Source organism: Oenanthe melanoleuca, chromosome 4A (assembly GCF_029582105.1).
Source record: "Oenanthe melanoleuca isolate GR-GAL-2019-014 chromosome 4A, OMel1.0, whole genome shotgun sequence".
NCBI lineage: Eukaryota > Metazoa > Chordata > Aves > Passeriformes > Muscicapidae > Oenanthe > Oenanthe melanoleuca.
The window spans coordinates 9844359-9864221 of record NC_079338.1 but is presented as its reverse complement, the minus strand read 5'-3'; the positions used below and the strand labels follow the sequence as shown (position 1 = coordinate 9864221).

General features: G+C 37.9%; 1 protein-coding gene across 1 annotated transcript in view; it reads right to left on the bottom strand.

Moving 5' to 3' along the window:
* The window catches only part of TENM1 (teneurin transmembrane protein 1), an 831368-nt gene that overhangs the window by 117133 nt on the left and 694372 nt on the right, over positions 1-19863 (bottom strand). The window contains exons 9-14 of the mRNA XM_056491567.1: positions 15868-16020; positions 10568-10767; positions 8956-9166; positions 5590-5691; positions 4345-4539; positions 1256-1456 (exon numbers count right to left, since the gene is read on the bottom strand). Coding sequence (XP_056347542.1) covers positions 1256-1456; positions 4345-4539; positions 5590-5691; positions 8956-9166; positions 10568-10767; positions 15868-16020 — 1062 coding nt within the window. The remainder of the gene's footprint in view (positions 1-1255; positions 1457-4344; positions 4540-5589; positions 5692-8955; positions 9167-10567; positions 10768-15867; positions 16021-19863) is intronic.

Here is a 19863-nt window from a genome sequence, read left to right as displayed (position 1 = left end):
CCCCATGCAGCTGACACAACAGACCCATCTGAGACTAACATTGCTTTTTGATCTACAGTAACATTGTATTAAAACAGAATTAGTTTGCAATATTTTGTGAGTAAAAAAATAACACATAGCTAACATCTCTCCCAATTATTTGCTTCATTAATGGATATACTTCTATACTTCTATAATACTAAGCAACTATGCAAGCAACTAGGCTTTTGCTGAAAACCAATAAGAAGTCAATTCTTATCAAAGCAGGTTCCGTATCTGACAGTGTCAGACTAAAATTGCATGCGTTAATTTTGGAGTGTAGAATGAATGCAAGGTCCTTGTCACAAACACTGAAAATTATTAGCAAGTCAATATTTTGTTGCTTAAAAATTCATCATGTAGAGGAACATTTTCTAAGTCCCTACTTAAAGATTACAAGCACACACTTTAAAGATCTGAGCAGAAATATATATACTGTTTCAAGTGCTCCTCTGAATGATGATTTCTAAGAAAAATTGGTGACTTGGTCCACTGGCTGTATTCCACAGTACTCAGCAGATCTGTCACTTGCATCTCCTCTCTACTGGGATGTGCTCCTTATCATCTGAGATTCTGGCTCTGTGGGCTCTATAGGGGAAAAAGTCGTAGTACATACATTGGTAATGAAATGCTCCATTACAGAGCAAAATGTGCAGAGTGCATTCAATTCAAGAAAAAGAAATGCAAATGTATAAAGCACGTAGGAAATCTATTTCAACTCTTAATCTTGGGGAGGTCAGGCCTTGATGGTCCTTTGAGGAAGAAGAGAATTTTTATCCCAGCATGAGAGAATGATGATATTTTTTGTTTAAAGATTTTTTTGACAGAGCTTTCTTACTCATCAATCATTGTGTTTGGATTTTTTTTTTAATGTATCTTCCCATTCTCTCTGTGTGGATTCCCTGACTGCATGAGCCTGACAGGTGCTCAGCAGCTCAGGTGAGAGCCATACTTACCTCCAGTGCATGCCAGAAGGCATCTGCCCTCTTGCAGGACTACTGTTCTTAATGTCACACCACCAGGCAGAAAAATTCTTGCCACAGAGAAAATGTACTTCTTATCCTTGGCAACTGAAAGCCAGTTGCTGACAAGCTCATGAAGAGCTGTGCCACAGTACTCATGCTTCATCCCTGTCTTGTGTTTTAAATTCCTATTAGCACAGTAAGAGCAACTACTTTTATTCATGACTCCAGCAGAAAGCACAGGCAATGCCGATAAAGTCAAGTCTCCATCATACCTGTGGAACAGTCTGGACCCGTCCACTGTGGCTCGCAGCTGCAGAGTCCCGTGTCCAGGAGGAAGGTGCCGTGGCCCGAGCACTGCTCCTGGCACACGGGCAGCGCAGACTCGCAGTTCACCCCGCCCCAGCCCGTGGAGCAGTGACATTCCCCCTGGACACACACACCGTGGCCAGAGCACATGGGATCCAGGCAGTCCTCTGGAAAGCAGGGAATATACAACTCAGAGCACAAAACTCACATCTTTACAGTTATTTACTGGTGAAATACATCACCGATTTAGATTAATTGGATTTTTTGTACAAATACCCAACTGAAACGATGTTAACAAATACAAGGCAAAGATGTCTGTTAACATCTCTGCAAAAGGACAAGTCGAAAACAAGAAAAAAAGCAAGTGTGTAGACTGTTAGAGGCCATATGAATCTCTTGTCATGGATTTTGTCTTACTTTTAAAACACAGTTTCCCAGGACAGATCTATTAGTCTAAGTTGGTGAAGTCTGTGCTTCAGTAGTAGGTCTGGGAAACAGCTGGAGGAATTAATAGTTACTTCTGTAATTGTACTTTGTAGCTCCATTTGGGTATTTGTGCACTGTGTTTTATTTACATCTGGGAAAAGGAAGATTTATTTTTTCACCTTCCTGTGGAAAGCTATCTCTATAGCTGAAATTTTGCTATGAAAAAAGGGTTATCCACTAAGACTAAGTAGTGAATCTCTTGACTCAATGCTTGCTGTAAAAAAAATAATTCCCATACACATAAAAAATATGTGCTGGGCAATTGCAGGTAATGAACAGCTTCATAAAAGTCATAATGCACTGATGAACAATTTGCAAACAAAGAACTAAATTTGTTCTCAATTTGGATTAAACTATTCCTAGTGAAAAATTCAGGAGCTCTGTAGAGGAATTTAAATCAGCTGGTTAGTGCTGTATGAGCAGCATATTCTTTCACAAAGCTCCAGCACTGCTTTAACAAGCCAGGTTTTAAGCAGGAAGCAGCCAGCCTTCCCTGGAGGCTGCAGGAAGACTGTGGAGCTGAAGGATCTGTGGGGTGCGAGCATGGGAAACAATTAGCCAGAAGCCTATCAATGCTGTATCATGCTTCAGACTGATAGACACTGTGAAAGTTCTGCTGTGTATTTCTCAAGTATTAGCACAAGTTCTGTTTTAATAACTTAAATATAAACTTAACAAATAGTGTCCTGTGCTATGGGAATGGAGATGCTTTCTTCTTCAGGAAGGGAAGGCTAAATACTTCAGACATAGAAATTAATGGCCTCCAGTTTATAGAACCTTTCAACCTAAAAATAAAGAAGTTAAGTTTTATCTTTTGAACTGCTTTGCCACCAATTCAACATCTTATTTTAAGATTTTTTTGGTATCTTTTTCAGCCTTCCAGGCTTGTGTACAGCACAGTGTAATACTCAGAGAAGGAATCAGTGTTCTGGACAATGCACATCTTGCTAAGCAAAGGACAAAAATACACAGCAATTTTCTCTCATCCTGAGACAGCACTTTATTTTGCTGGTATTTTAAAATCAATAGAGTGAAGTCCTCAATTTTAGGAATGATAATCTGGCAGGACAAATTCAAAGGACCCCCATAATAATGAACACATGCAGTTACTGGTACTCCCTGGATAGTACATCTGTGCATGTCAGTTAACAGCACTGCTATAAGACTAAATCTTGCTTAAATACAATAAAATAATCTTAATTCCTGACAAAATTCCCTAACTATTGCACAAGTTATGTTTTACAATACAAATTGAACAGTCATGTCAAGGACACATTGTTACAATAAAAACCCACTGTACTTGGTTACATATGTTTGTTTAATCCACCATATTTCTGCATTTCTACGTAATTTCACATTTTAAAAAAATTAAGTAAGTTTCTTATGATAAAAATCTAATGTTTTCCCACTCTTTGTTTCAATAGATGTCTGAGTTAATTTATGTAATTTTTTCCCCAACCATTCTGCAGGTCTCATTATGGCAAGAAACAAAGCTACTAAAAACAGCAGTCCGCCTCACCAGCTACAGGCTTGTTCAGCATCATGGCCTCACTGAGGAAATCTGTGTATTACTTGCTTTTTCCCATTTGGGTTTTCTTGGTTTCTGAAACTACCAACAATTGACTATGTCAGAAGCATTCTCTTGATCCTCCCTTTAAAAACTATTCCAGGTATGTCAAATCTATCAAATTCATCCTGGACATTTTTCTGACTAGAGAATTCAAGCAACATAAAAAGCCTCCTGTGTGTGCTACTCAAAAGAATTACTGAAAATCTCTATAGCAGGAAGCACAAAGTATGCTGTCAAGTAGCTCCAGGCTAAAGGGACTAGTGAAAAATCATCAAATCAGGGAAAGCACAAGGAAGAGCTCTGCTTTCTGAGGCTATGCACAAGGGAAGAAAGTCAAAGCTGATGAGCTATCTCAGACATGCTGAGGGAAACAACAACTACTTCTGTTTATAGATGAAGGCAGAGACACATCAGTACCATAACCAGAAAAAATACATTGGCCTCTTCTCACAGAATTTCCCACTTTTTGTTAGCCAAGCCTTAAAGGATGCCAATTTAGTGCCATGTGCACAGGCACACAGTAAAAATTATATGTTCTGGTAAACTAACCTGTTTGCTGCCCTTTTGGCTTTATATTGTCAGAAAAATCTGTAAAACTCTGATGTAACAGAATGAAAAAGGGAAAAGCTGATTACAATAGTCTGATGGCTTTGGAGAATTACCACATCACATTTTGTTTAAATGAGCTTCTGACTGTCTTACCCTACCCTTTGGCCAATTAAAAATAAATAATTTAATCTTTTAAAATAAAAATGTGAACTTCATGTGATCAGTCCACTGGACTATTACCAAGACCTGAATACTTTTACCTTTGAAAATTTTAACATTAAAATCTTAACATTACTTTCTTTGAGACATTAAAGGTAGTTTTGAGCAAAATAGTTCTGCTTCACAGAAAGCTGACTACTTCTCTGTGAGTTTTAAATTACCTTAAAACAGGTGGAAATTAAATACAAAAAAATCAACCTCCCTGACTGCAGAGAAGGAAATTTTACAAACCTTCCTCACAAATCTCTCCTTTGTATCCAGGGACACAGATGCAGACGCCCATGATACAGGTACCATGGCCAAAACAGGTTGGATCAATACACTGCTCTTCTGGAACATCACACTCTGGTCCTTTCCAGCCATTTCGACACACACAGTGACCTTTCTCATATTCTCCATTTCCACTGCACAGCACTGGACAGGAATCTGAAGAAGGCAGATTGACCTTTTAAATGTATTTACATACTTACATAGATTAACATTTATTGCATTTATCATTCTGTAAAATTGCTTTTCCACTCCAGCTCCTCAATTCTTCATGTGGTTTAAGGGTTGTAACAGACTGAAATCTTTGAATTAGGTAGTGCAGCAGTAGTACAATGTCCTTTTCTCCTCCGTCTGCCTCTCTCTTGTACCTTAATTTTGACCAGAAATGGGTTATCTTAGAAGATAAAACCAACTCTCTCCTTGATTGGCCTCCGCCGAAAATTTGCAGGGATGCCTGATTTTCAGTAAGATTAATATTTCTTTCTTGTGAACTGAAGCAAGATCCTGCATTTTTGTTTTTTCTTCTTAGAAGACATAATACCACTGAAATTGTAGACATTACAATCTGTATGTAAATCATCAAGCGTTGTGGAAGCTTGCTTTTACAATCCAGTATCAATTTCTGAGCCAATTGAGTCTTAAAAAAATAAGCCCTACATTTGAGGAGACATTGGGAAATCATGAGAACTTCTAGACATCACATGCAGTGGATAATGGATAATACTGACAGAAATATCTGAAACAGAAGTAAGCTCACTTAACATGTTTTTTTGCCTTAATGCTGGAAAACCGTCTCTAAGCTGCTTTAGGTTTCTTATCTACACCTTATTCAAGTTAAGACCACAGAAGCATTTGATTTACTTATGTTTTCTCCAAAGTGAAACTGTTTGTCACTTTCAAATAACAGGAAACATTATGCTACGCTAACACATCTATTTAAAAATGTATTTTACAATTACAGACAGGAAGCAAAGATGGATGGAGGAACCTATTAAATTTGAAAGCCAGGGAGGGAGAAGTGGTCGATCTGTGTTAACCCAAGTACAGCATAAAGAAACTTTCCACATATGTGCTTGTACTGTATCTGCCATCTGGCTGGAAAAAGGAATTTAATCTCCTTTAATCACTTTGAATCTTCACAAGCCCAGTAGTCACACACCACAATCATGATCCCTGTCATGCACTGTGGGGCAGTTAATATAAGATTACCTTTTGCACAATCAGGACCAAGGAATCCTGGGAAGCAGTGGCAGTGGCCTGAGATACATTCTCCATTCCCATTGCAATTAGTTGAGCAGTCATCCAGGATTTCTGTTTATTCAGGCAATTGTGCACAAAGAAAAACATAAATTGGTTGAATTCGAAATGAATGGCATCTTCACCTCACTCTGCAGGACACATCTCAACATACAAATAGGTGCAGAAGCAGTAAAAAGCCCATTTTCATTCACAGGGAGCATAAAACAAAATTCCTGTTCAAGAAGCTTACAAATATTTATTAGATTTTTTCTTGACAGCTTTGAGATAACAGGTGCATCATTTATATTACACCAAAAAGCTTTTAAAGTAAGTGTTCATGTAAAATTTACCACCATTAAAAGCACTGCAGGAACCTGAGTATTTACTGAAAAATGTCCACCTTAAACACTTTCTTTCTTGCTGAAGTAATTTGTTTGAAACCTGTTTATAGAGTAAATTGCCTTCTATCGTGTTCATTTGAACCATGTGAATTGAATCCCTTGGAGAAGGGCAGGATTTCCACTTCTATACAATCAGATAAACAAAAAATAATCTTTTGTACAGTGATGAAATTCAATGTGAAAAAGAACTAAGAACTAGATTTGAAGGGAAAAAAAAACCCCACCTTCAGTTCTGATCTTAAAATTGCCCATGTTTTATCACACAGGTTTGGATATTAAGCCACTTAACCTCACACATCTGAGGACAGGCTCCTATCTCTACATGGATTAGATGGTTTCAATTCACACATATATTTCCTACAGGAATGCAGTGGATTCACTGATTTATATGGATTTTCTGTAACGAATATGAAGTAAATTCAAGCTAAGATGATCCTGTGTGGAGTAGGTCACTGTCACACCAGCTCTGGGACTGAGTGGCTCTGCAGCCCGTGCAGGTTCTGGATGGCAGAGTCTCTGGAACCAGGGAAACTGAGACTGTCCAGTGGCCACATCCACTAATAGATGTGAAGTACCTCTGGCTATAGGAAAATGGGAAACTCTACACCTTTTCCACAAAATAATTGAGGAAAAAGAAGAAAACCCAGATCCTACAATTAATAAAAAGAATTTATATAAGTGTATTTTGATTTTAATTATGGGCATTTAGATAAGGATTGGTTCCTCTTGAAAACTCCTATAGTTATTTGAATATATTCTTTTCAGGCTTTCAGTTTATACTAAAGAACAGACATTCAATATGCATCTGTTCATCAGATATCCACAACCTGTACACAGATGTCTGTTTAGAAGTTCAAAGAACAGCTCTTTTTTAGAAGGATTTTTTTTCACAGGACTGCTTCTTGTTATTATTTTTATATTACTGTTCATTATCAGCTCTTCTATTGCTCTATGTGTGGGCTTGCCTGTCTTCTCTCAGTTTTCCTAGAATCAGATGGCAAATAATCCCTACGTTGACCTGAAATGAAGAATGAATGGTTTGAGAAGTTACTTCCCCTCAATGCAAAGTCCAGTTTGGGCTCCCCTTTGTTTAGTTAATGGAAGTACTTGAAGCATGCCATGTTTTGCAAGCAATTCACCCTCCTCGGGAAAGTCTGATCAGAAAATCAGTAAAGTGTCAGAAAAAAATTTTGTACATAACTAACATGGAGCATCTTGAAATAGAGTCTAACAGATACTGATGAGGGGCATGGCTGGTTCACAGCAGCACTTGGCAGAGATGCCTCCAAGCTCCTAATCTGTTCTCAGGGTCTCTGGTCCTGGCTGATACCTTTGTTTCAGAAATGTCAAATATGATTCCAGACCAGTCTGGGTAAGAACAAGAATATTGCCTCAAGGACTGATTTTTTTTTTTTTAATTTTTTTTGTGGAAACCCCCAAAGAAACAATCAAGTTAAAATGCACAGAAAACTAGGAGAAGCAGATACACAGGTTATGAAAACACAATAGCTGGCAGTATTTTTAAATGCACCAGTAGTAGATTCTTGCAGCAACATGAACAGACTTTTCCCCAAAAGTATCTTCTTGTTGCTATTCTGAAGATGAAGTACAAGGATTCCTGCCTGCACTTTGGCTCACATGCTTCCCTCTTTCATAGTCTCTTCTGCTTATTGGCCACAGAAGGGATGGACAACAACTTTTATACCACATGCAACATGAATTAAAGTCTGGCAAATAATTTCATTTTTGGTGGGAGTGGGGGGGAAGGAGAGGAGTAGAAATTATGCTACTAAATGAAATTTTATTTAAACCCTCCTGTATAAACCCTGCTGTCTTACAATAAAAATAAATAAGGGAGCAGGAATTTGGATACTGAGCTGGGCTAGAATATGGCCAGGTTTTATGGTTTTTGTGGAGCATCTGCAGAGATGCTTCATAAATTGCTTGAATCTTATTTTCTCAGATGGAATTGAATAATGGCATATTTTCTTGCAGAAGTTCAACAGATCAAATATGAAATTTTACACCAGAACCAGTTATATTACAACTCTATCTCAATTTCTAATTTTTTTTTCTTTTATGCAAGTCCTTGAGAATCTTGATATTTGAATCATACTGTCCTGCTCTCCAAGGTGTTTACCATAAAGTAAAAATAGCATCCACTTGTTCTGAAGAGCAGATGGCACGTCCATTACTAGTAAAGACATCTTGCTAAACATATGGTAGAACAGGTTAACTAAAGGGTATAGTGGTTAAAGTCTTGCAGCAAACCAAGACTGTCATCAATACAACACTTTACCTAAATTTAAATTCCAAAAAAGCCCTATGTGTGAGGACTGCTCACTCTCAACACCTACACCTGCAAACACTTGCCCACCTATATGTGTTAAAAAGGCAGGAGGAATCTCACACACAACCAGGACACTGCCTCCTGTATTTGTCCTCTGTATTCCAAACAAAATGGTGCATTTCAGTAACTACATAAAGCAACAGCACTCGTTCATCAAACAACACTCACAAACAAATCCATGAAAGATATTCCAACTTTCAACTGACTAAAATACTGGAAATAAGAAATTAAAGCCTGGATAATTTCTGTAGGATTTATCGCCCACCTAATTGGAGAGGGCAGATAAAATCTCTTTTACTTGGAAAAAGATAACATCAGAAATCATTCAAGCATTTAAATTATTATATAAAAGTCTTAACAAATGAAAACTTCACACTTAATTAATTTGATAACACCCATCTTTAATATATATATGTTGCTAATTGTCTAATATTAGTTTAAACCTGATGCTGGCTTCACTGAGGCTAATTAAACTAAGCTGAAACAAAACATATTTAAGAGAATACTTAAGAGGAGCTGGAACACATCAAATACATCTTTGCAAAATAATAATCAGAATAACAATTACATTGTGATTGTTCTTACCAATAGCTGTAGTTAGTACAAACACTTGCTCTACTTTTTTTCCATCATTGTAGAATGCCATATGCCAAGCTCCTTGATCCATGTACTCGATGAAACCTGTCTCTTGCAGTGAAGTTAAGATCAGGTTCCTGGGAGCTTGCTGAGGCTCCTCAGAGTTTTTTGGTTCCTGTTTAATTAACTGTTTTCCATCCATCAGTTTTACAAAATCAAACTGAAATAATAATGAGCAAAAATTAACCACCTAGCAAATATTCATGAATCTACTCTGCATGTCTCCTTCAAAGATGAATAAATAGTTGAAATCTTTAGAGGAATTGCCTAAGTATTCACCAATGTAGACAGCAATTGCATAACCCAGTCAATTTAGGTTCAGTTTACATATGAAAAGTGTTATCATAGGTCAGAAATATGGTGTCAAATCTGGCAAAACTGTTTGCTATGGCAGGATAAAATCAGACTTGCTGCACTAGATACAGCACATTTACTCCAAAAATTACATCTCTTTAATGGGAATAATTCCAAAATTCCAAAGATGTAGAGCTATGCAGATATTCATCTCAAATGCCACGAGGATATTAAAAACCTGTTGTTCTACACCAGATTTTTAAATCCTCGCCCCTTAATAATACTATCAGATATCAAAATCTAAATTTACTTTTTCATTATATTTAATTTTAGTGATACAAATAAGTATATATATTTTTACAGGAAAATTCTTAATACAGGTGGATGCTGACAACTTTAACGTCTGTTAACTTCAAAGCACCAGAGATTTCAATGAATCCCTGTTCAAGAAATACATGTATTTCTCTAGGTTTTTTAGGCATTCTGATTTTCAGTAAAGTTCATTGTCAGCTCAACTGAAGATCCATCTTCAATTAAAGTCAATGACAGCTGAAAGTGCTTATTTCTAATATCAAAATTCTAGTAAAAAATTCTTGAAGTTAGAGTAGATGATCTCCAATGGTACATTATAAACAATCTTTCCATGATTTCATGTATGTTTATCACACTCCGTGGAGTGTGATTCTGCTACAAAGAAAGACGAAAAATTTATTATCCATAGAAATGACAGCTTCATATGCCAAATACATTAAGTCTAAACAAAAAATTGAATGTGAGCAGCAATACTGCATGACTGCTTAGCTATGTTTTCTCTTGCAAAATCCCCAGGAGCAATCATTCAAAAATAATTTTAATCTTAGAAACCAGAGATAGCTTTTTTCCTTTTCTATCAACTCTTTATACTGACTGCACAATCTCTTTTAAGGGAATTGTAAAAAAATTAAAGCATTTTCAAGTGAACTGGAATTTCATCTCTTGCATAGAAGATGCTGGATCTATGCAGCAGGGCAGTGTGTACCTGTTCAGCCTCCCAGACAGTCATATCCCTGAGGTCATAGCTGCTGACCTGTCTGGTATTACACTGTCCCTTCCTCTGAGAGAGCATGGTTTGAGGTATTGCTAGAGCTCAGTAAAAGAAAAGGATGAGACTGTGGTTACAGCCAGTCCCTTCCTCCCTCTCTGCTTTGAAAGCCTGTTGTGAACACTCCCATCCTGTCCACACTGCTGTTTGAAAATGTGTGACAGAATGAGGATCATTTCCAATTACCTGAGTGTGAGTAGGTGGGATGTTTCTTCTGCCATAAATTCCCAGCAGAGAATCCTTTGCCAGTGAAATGTTAAATTTCAGGTACACGGGGTGATGTATGGTAATTTGGAAGCGCCAGAATAAACCAGGTGGGATGGTCTGCATAACTTGTGCTCCAATCTCTACTTCTCCCGTGTCTATGGCCCGGCCCTTCTGAAACACTAATTTTCCAGAAACAAACAAGTAGTCAGTTGAGTATTTACAATGGTTAAAGAGAGAAGTTTACAAGATATAAATCGGCCTTAGATATATCAGAATATACAAAAATCAACTTCTAACACTGATAACTGCATTTTTTATTCAACAAAACACAAACAAACATGTACAACATATTTCCAACAACAGGTGTCATGGGGTATTTTTGCCATGATTTTTGCTGTAAATCTTGTAACACTTTACTAATTATGAAAACGTGGAACTGCTGCTGCATAAACCACAGTCTTTGCCCATCAACTATGCAAACAAAACCCATTCAACTGCAAATACACAGAATGAGGACAGTGGGAAATTCTTCCTCTGGCACGTATTTCAGACTGCTGCAGAAGGAGCATTGCAGAAGCTACACAAATGGATCCCAGTGAGGACAGAAGATCCATCAAACCTGGTAGTTCAGAGGCCCTCTCCAAAGCCCAGATTTCTATTAATCACCATTCCTAATGGTTTTATTATGGTAGTGTTAATCTAGTCTTTAAGAAATAAAAAACATCTGTTCTGCCTTGGTCTCTTTTCATGAAAGCCGAACAGGGGCATGAGGACAGGGAAAGGCACTCTGAAGACAAAACTGGCAAAATTTCATAATGCTGAACAATAAATTTGCAGACATCTACAATATGTAACTTTACACATGGGTGTGAGAGCACTAAAACAGAAAGGGAAATGTAATGCATAAGGAAGACGTCACCAAGCTAAATTGGAGCTGGATTGCTTTGCTGGCCTCTATCATCATCTTTATGTTTTTTACTGCCTACCTGTGGTCAGCATTGTGACATGCTGCAAACCACAGACCCTAACATTTGAGCTAATTCAATTGAAAGGTTTGTAAAACTCTATTGACATTTCCATACTCTGAACTAGAGTAAAAGCAGGATAGTGGGTGGCATTAGAGGATGAGTCAAGAGAAGATTGAATTCAGCAGCCATATACATCTATGTTACATTTAATTCCAGAACCACAATGAAAAATAACCAGGAGCAAAGTGACTGGAGTCTCATCTTTTACAATAAATGCATATAAATATCTAATCCAACATAATGTATGTGAAATTTTATAAATCACCCCTGGAAATGAAAAGAGCAGCAGCAAGGCTAGGGCCAGCTTTTGCCTGAGTGTGTTAATAACAAAGACCCTCAGTGGGACCTTACACAGGCTTTAACTAGCGTAGGAAGTACTTAGCATTCTTAATGAATAGAGATTTAATTTTCAAGGCAGGAGCAATTCTCAGGGTACCAGATCTTCCAGCTTTACAGCTGCTTTGTGTCACCAAACCCACAGCAAGAATGAGGGGCTAACTTATAACACCTCACCACGTAAATACATCTATTTTTAGAGTAGAAACTTGTAATCTAGTACTCAAACAATACACCACTTACGTAGTTTGTGAGTTAAAATAAATATTTCCAAATTGCTACTTGAACAATGTTCTAGGTGAGACTACTTCTGCCCAACTTGCTTCACGGAAAATATCTTGAATGTTGAGTTTTGGAAAGAGAATTAAACTTTCTAGGTAGCACAATGAAAGTGGATCCCTTTCCACCCCAACCCATAAAAGATCCTACTTGGCTTATGTAAATTAAAAAACCTTCTCCTCTATTTCTAATACTCTAGAGATATTAAATCTTAATGACTCTTTGCAAGCAATTACCCTGGGTTAAGTAAAACACTATGGTACTTTTTGATGATATTGACACATGGTAATTAATATGATTCAATTACAAGACAGTAGAGCATTAAGTAAAGAGTCAAGGATACAGTATCATTTTTGAAATTAAAGGCATTACTGGTCTGTGTTCAAGGCCTGTAACATACAGTAACTACTTGCATTTTGGAGTGAGAAGGTCTGTTTCCTTGTCGAAAAGAAAAAGTGTTATGTCTTCAGTCTGGGTGAATTCTCACTAATTGATATTATCAAATTATGCTGAATATCACATTAGTGTTGCAACATATCTTGGGAGTTTTTTTCCACATTTGGCTGAAAATACCTTTGCTTTAGGAATAATTTAATATAAGTGTAAAAAAACCTAGATGCACTTAGATGTATCTCATCCCCTGGGAAAGAAGTGCTGTTCACAAATGCTGCTGTTCACAAAGCAGACAGGAAAACACACACACTATCCACCTCTGCTGATAGGATGCAGTCGCAGAACCTCTACTTTCCAAATGCTAACTTTTCAGACAACCACAGAGCATGGAAAGGCTGTTGTAGGAGTCACATCTGAAATGCATTTTTCATATTGACTGTGCCTTTCTGCTTTCTCTACAGAAAAAGAATTTAGCTTTGTTTCTGTGTTTAGTTGAACAAAGTAGGCATTTGGTTGTACAAAAAAGGCACCTGAAAACACACCCCTCACAGACTATCCTTGTGTACTTTCTTGCTCTTTCTTGAAAAAGTCCAAAATAAGCTTTTAAAATTACTGCACTGCAATACAATTCTGCTCTTGTTGTAAAAACATTTTTGTATGACAAAGTATAATTTCATTATCTATATTCAATTCTTTGTACAGTTCCTAATCTTGCCAACTAGGGTATTAATTCGCCCCTATGCTTTCGAAGCCCAGTTTCCTGAGAAGTCTAAAACAGAAGATAAATTCCTAATCACAGGTTTCTCCTGGCTTAAAGAAAGAAAAAGACTGAACAGTGTGGTGCCAATTACCTCCACAAGAATATACCCATATGCTTATTATTACTGATCCTGAAACAATTAATTTCCTTGTATTACCCTGGTAAATACCAGCATCAATAGGATATCTGAGTTTTTAATCACATTACTACATATTAAAATGTTAACTCATAGCTGTGGGTCAGTGTGTTATAAAGTGACTTCTTGAAGAAATCTGACTTACTGATTTATAAACTTGATTTTCATTAAAAGATTAGTTTAAAACATATGCTTTCAAAGTCTGGAAAAGCATTCTGTGCTTCTGCATTGAGTTGGGAAAATGTGAGGTCACAGTATCTGACAGTAGTTATTTATCCCTGTGAAATTACATCAGAGGCTTCAAGTTTACAGGAAAAGCATCAACTTTCTGTAGTATCCTGCTGTAGGGAAAGGAGTAGATTGTTTCCAAGTGCTCCTTTTCATCACTTCTAGATGCTTCTAGATGGAGAATTTCTTATGAGGACTGGAAATAAAATTACTGATATATATCAAAAAGAATGGAAAGAAAGAAAATGAGCAAAGACGAGTCAGACTGTGCATGCACTAATTCCATGTGATTTTTCTTGTGTTTTCCCAAGTGTATGCTCCTTGCTATCTTAAACTCTGGACTACATGTTAGTCCCAAAAGGTGAAAGGGGACAAGTGAGATAACAACGTAGGTCTGCTCATGACTGACCTCTGAAACTGCTGGATAAGCCCTCAGTGAAATGACTCTGCTATCACAGGACTCTGTTCTTTAGCATTGTGTAGCTACACTAAAAACTGAGATTCTCAGGGCAAGGCAGGTGGTTTGCATTTTTACCTACTACACTGAGTCTTTATTGACTTGATATTTTTTTCTCTGTTTCCAACCATTTAATTTTTTAAGATTTTTGATATTTTGGATGTTTTTTTCTATAAATCCTTCTTTGGACGCCAAATGCATTGGAAAAGCTTTTATTAAATCTGTAATACATTGACAGAATGATTTAGTGCAGTTGAGAACTATTTATGATATTTTCCATGGTGCATCAGGACAAAAATTCAAAAGTATATAAAACATTTTCTGCAACTAACTACAAATCCATTCTAAAAGATGAAATAATGGAAAAACAACACCATTGTCTCCTTACATATATTTCTATTGTTCTTTTATCTAATATGATCTCTATCCAGTTGTGCCACACTGATTTGCAAGATTATTGATGTGCAGTGCAATCTTCCTCCTAGAGGGACTGGTACAACAATGTTCTACTTTGTTGCCTGTTTTCAGCCATGGATTTTACACAGAGCACACAAGATCAGATCCCTGCTCTGGAAGTCTATCACTGCAGGGTGCCGGTACAGTTTTACTTTTCTCCTAACAACTGGGAAGATTAGGTTTCACATTCCACTTCCATTCACTCTGATCTGATCTGATTCATCCACTTTTCCTGAGTACCATAAAAAAAAAAAAAAGGAAGACCATTTGCTTTTTATGCTCAAAAAGTGTTGACACGATGGTTGATGGGAAGCATGGGCCAGAGCATGTGACTAATACTGGGGCAGGTGATCTAATAATATTAAATGACAGGAGGGAGAGGAAGGAATTGCACATCTCAGACAGTTCTTTTTCTGTTTCACACCGTGGCTGCATGGCCCACTCTTTTCCTATCCTAGCTCTGGCACTTCAAGAGGTTTGGTTCAGCCACTTCCTCGGCAGAAGATAATTTGCATTCTTTAACAAAGCCATTTCTGCTGCCATGAAGGACTGAGGTGGCTGGGTTGTGCAGGAGACAATCCCTGCAGTGGGCACAGGGACACAGTGAACTGCAGAGAGAGGCAGGAGGGCAGAGCAGGGCTGTGCCCCTGGCAGCAGGGACCTGCCAGACTGGCTCAGGCATTTTTGTGAAGCCGTGGTAGATTCCTGGGAGCTGATTCACTGTGACTGGGGCAGCCAGGATGTGACAGGATGCTGTATTTTAGCTTATGCCTTCAAGAACTGGATGCCTTGAAAAGCATTAAGATTTCTACTCTTCTGCACATTCTGACCTGTCAATACAAAGAGGTTCCTTTTGCCTCAGACTGACTTTGGTCTGCAACATAGACACAGCATCAAGCCCTCCTCAAAAGAGGGAACGAGGCAAAAAACACTTTCATCACTTCCCTCACTGTGCTACTGAAGAGTCCTTTTCTAATGGGCTGGTTGCTAATATCAGTGAGAGCTCTGCTAAAGGAACCTATCTAGTTATGGATTTTTACCTGTTTTAAAATGATGCTAAAGAAGCTAGAACCTGAGCTCAAAATACTGTCAAAACGTAGAAAATACAGGATCTGAACAGCAGTAATGTTTAACAGCAGTTAATGTTTTTATGTTTATGCAATTAATGTTTAATGTTTAACTGTCTGGTTTCTCATTTACACATACCTTTCTTTTCTGTTTTATCCGAAGCCTTTCCTCCAATTGGTGAGTAGGTCGTATCCATGGATTCTGTCCCTTTATTTCCTTTGCTAACTCCATTTTCATAGAGCTGCCCTTCCACAGGCTGTAGTTGCCAGGTTAAACCAAACAAGTGTACTGCTGCAAAAAAATGAAGACCAATTAATTGATGTCTAAAGTACAGCACCTTCAGTGAGACTACAAAAGAATGCTATGACCCAGTTACTGCAAAGTCAAGTATTACTTTATTCTGTTAGTAATAAATCAGAATTTCAAGGGGGCTAATGAGCAATTTACCATTTTACCTTAAAACGCAATGTTTAATTAGTTTCCACACTTTCTTCTGGAGCTCAGCCAGGTCAGGGTGATGAATTTCTGCAGCAATTAATGGAATTACTTGCAATTAGAAGGATAACAGTTGAATAAATTCAATATTGTGGGACAGATTCTAATGCTGTATTAATGTTTTCCCTCAGCTTTTGCCTGTCAAAGATCTCAGAATTTGTTGACAAAAGCAATGACACCAACTAAAACTTCTCACCTTTCCAATCTCGTCTGAAGTGAAACTGTGCCCACTGTACTCTGAAACCCTTTCATTTAGGCTAAACAATAGCAAAACCATTGACTCCAGACTTACTCTAGAATTGCACTGCAGATAAAATGCTGGCTCTACATCTAAAATATATGCAATTATTTTACAGCACAAATTAACAAATATAGTTATTTATGTATGTACAAGGAAAGCTACTAAATAATCCTTTTAAGAATTTATAAACTATCTTTATTGTCATACATAAGAGCTGCCTATTCTACTTTGCCTGCAGAGCCATTCATGTTTTCTGCTTTCCCTTCTTTGTTTCTGATCTGAGGCCTTGAAGGATGGCTGGAGAAAGAGAGCAACAGAGGATCTTATTTTAGTATAACATGATAGTGCTGCAGCTAGTCTAGACAATTACTTAGGTTTTACTGAGAAGGGAAAATTATTCCAAGGAAGAGGTTGCCTTAGCATTGAAGTAACTCAGCAGGGAAGACTGATGACCCACTAAAATATGGATTGAGGATGAGCCCCACAGAGGAGCTGAAATTGTCACATGAAGAGCAAAGCCTGAGCAGCAGCTCTTTAGCCACATGCAGCAATTTGCACTGAGTAGGATCTGCCCACAGCGGGAGCCTAAAAGGCAATATATTTGCTCTTCCTGAACCATGCAGGAACCTCAGAGACTCCCAGGAGAAATAAGTGTGATCTAGAATTGGTCTTGCATTAAGAAAGTACATGGTTTTATTCTGCACTTGTACATACTTCAAGGAAAATATCTCCATACAACCAGCAAACTTGGAGTCCATTTCCCATGTGCTTGGTAACAAGTCTGCCTTGCATGCTGAAAAGGTGAATTATAAAAATTCAACAAAATCCCAAGCCTGGAAAAGATTCCTGTCAAGGGCTTGGGAAAACTACCACAAGAATGCAAAGCTGCCAATCTACAGTCATTAATTCCAGATCTGTGCACTCTAGGGTCACCCAACTACAGATACATGATCCAAATCAAGCAAAGAGAGCATTACTACTGAATTAGTGAGGTGACAATGTTTGTGAGAAATTTACTGCATCTCAAACCACTGACTCACCATTAGATCTGGACTCTTGAGACTGGGCAGCACGTATCCACTTCCCAGAAGAGATATTAGAATTGTACTTTCAAGCTTTCTGGTGTCAGTGGTGAGATCTCAAGCCTAGATCGCTTCATATTCTATGGTCTTCAAATCATCAAGGGACCATGATAATACTTTGAAAAGGGTCTTGAAGTCAGATCACACAGAGTTAAGGTCTGAGATTTTTTGAGATTTTTAACACAAGAGAGATCACTGCCACATACAACAAAAAGCAGCCTTGGCATCTCTAGAGTAAGTGCTCTTGCTCCTGGCTTGAGCCTCTGGATATTATTATTATTTAAAGAGTTATTAACAACAAAAGGGAACACAGTTCAATGAGACTGATAGCTAATGAATGCACATTTCATTTATACTAATGCAAATAATTATATAAGCACTTGAAACAGATCACCAGAAGCAAAACACAACAGCCCACATCAATAGTAAGCTTTTAGTGGTTATCGAATCCTGAATATAATATAGTTGCTTTCTGACACTATTCCCATTGTTGTTATTATTCATGTTGCTGTTATTTGAACACACTGCAGAGGGTATATCACAAAGCCAGGGCTGAACGTGTGCTGCACCTTTTCCTTGGTGCATGCCTTTGCCACATTAGAGAAGTCTGTGCATGGTATCATTTACACCAATTCCAATCCTTTACTGGCTTTGTCTTCCTTCAGGCTGGGAAGTGCTGTTGTTTTTATAGCTTGTGCCAAAGCTTGGCAAGCTGCAAAACTATCTGTATCTATGTTTGACAGTCAGCTTCCTCCTTGGAGACACCAACCACGTTGCAGAGGACGGTCTCTGCCAGCCTCGGATGTCTCATCCCTGGGAGGTGACATGGGCACCGGACTTGTGCTAAGCAATGGGCACAACTGAGGGTTGCACAGCAAAGCCCATGGCTGTGAAAATAAGATCTATGTGAACTGATCTGAATGACTTCTAACACTGCACAAACCCAGTCATCTTGCAATCTTAAAATCATTCAAATTTTCATTACATTAATTATAGCTACCTTCAGATCCAGGTGTCACTCTGGGACTAAACAGAAGACAAATACCAGTGAAGGCATTAATTCTTAGAGATACATTTTTTCAGAAGTAAACTACAGGGAATGATCGTTATTTATTTAGCAGACACAGAGACCTTTCTAACTTCTTCATTTTCTGTCATACTTTTCTTTTACCTAGGATATACAAAATTCCTACGGAGCTTTTTTCCTACAATATATGAACAGCTTGTTTTAAATACACAGTTATTTCACCAAATAAGATTACATAAAACTTTCAAATCTTCATCTCTCAAATCTCTTTAGAAATAAGTAAGCATGTACTGAATTTATTTAAAAACCTCCAAAGAACTTCTCTTTTGAGTTGTTCTCCCTTTGATTTTTTTCTAGTGGATTTCTGGCTTTTACTAAAGGGGCACAGAAAACACCATGCAATTCAAATGTGGGTCACAATGTCATTTCCCCAAGCATAAATCCATTTACAAGGTCCTCAGTTGTATTTCCCATGTGTAATGCCCAGGTGTAAGATCCTACTCTACTGAACAAATAGGTGATTATACCATCACTCTGTCTAACTTAGTATTGGGCTGGTAGGAGGGACATTCACTTTCTGGTGAACATCTCTGCCCTTTCCTCTAATTCAACCTTCTAAAAATCTTGACTGCAGCACCCTTGAGGGCTGCCTGCTGACTAACAGTAAGAAACCCACCATTAGGACTAAGGATGCATTAAATGATGTAGCTCAAGTTCATGCAGAACAGTCTTTGAAGTTTGATGAATACACCTACATTACAGAAGAAGCAAAAGCTCTGCCTATCTGGCATTCCAAAAAACTTCTGCAATCACATACCCTGTTATTTTGCAGCAACTAAAATACTTGAGGTTCTAGTAGGGTGTATAAAGTCACTGCTGAACTGCTACAGTTTCAGGCAATACCCAAGGAGCGGCAGGCAAATGGAGATGAAACAGCTTGTTAGCTGGCAGATTGCAAAATTCACACTTTTGTTAGGAGGAGCTGTGGTGAGTCAGCAGGAGCATCAACCCCTAACTTCCATCAGCTGGCCTAACCAAACCTGTGCTCTGACAGCTGAGTGCAATATTCTCCCTGCTGGGAGGAACTGCATTCATCTGAAAAGAGACTCTTTTTTGGCTTGCTTGAACATCCAGAATAATGCCCTGCCAATAATTACATTATTACTTTGCTCTGTGCAATCTATGAGTTGCCTGTTGCCAAGACCAGAGTTGTACACTGCTTCTACTGAGGTGACCTGGAGGCAAAATTGATCTGAAGGCAAAATTTGACCGTCTTTACATAATGGTGA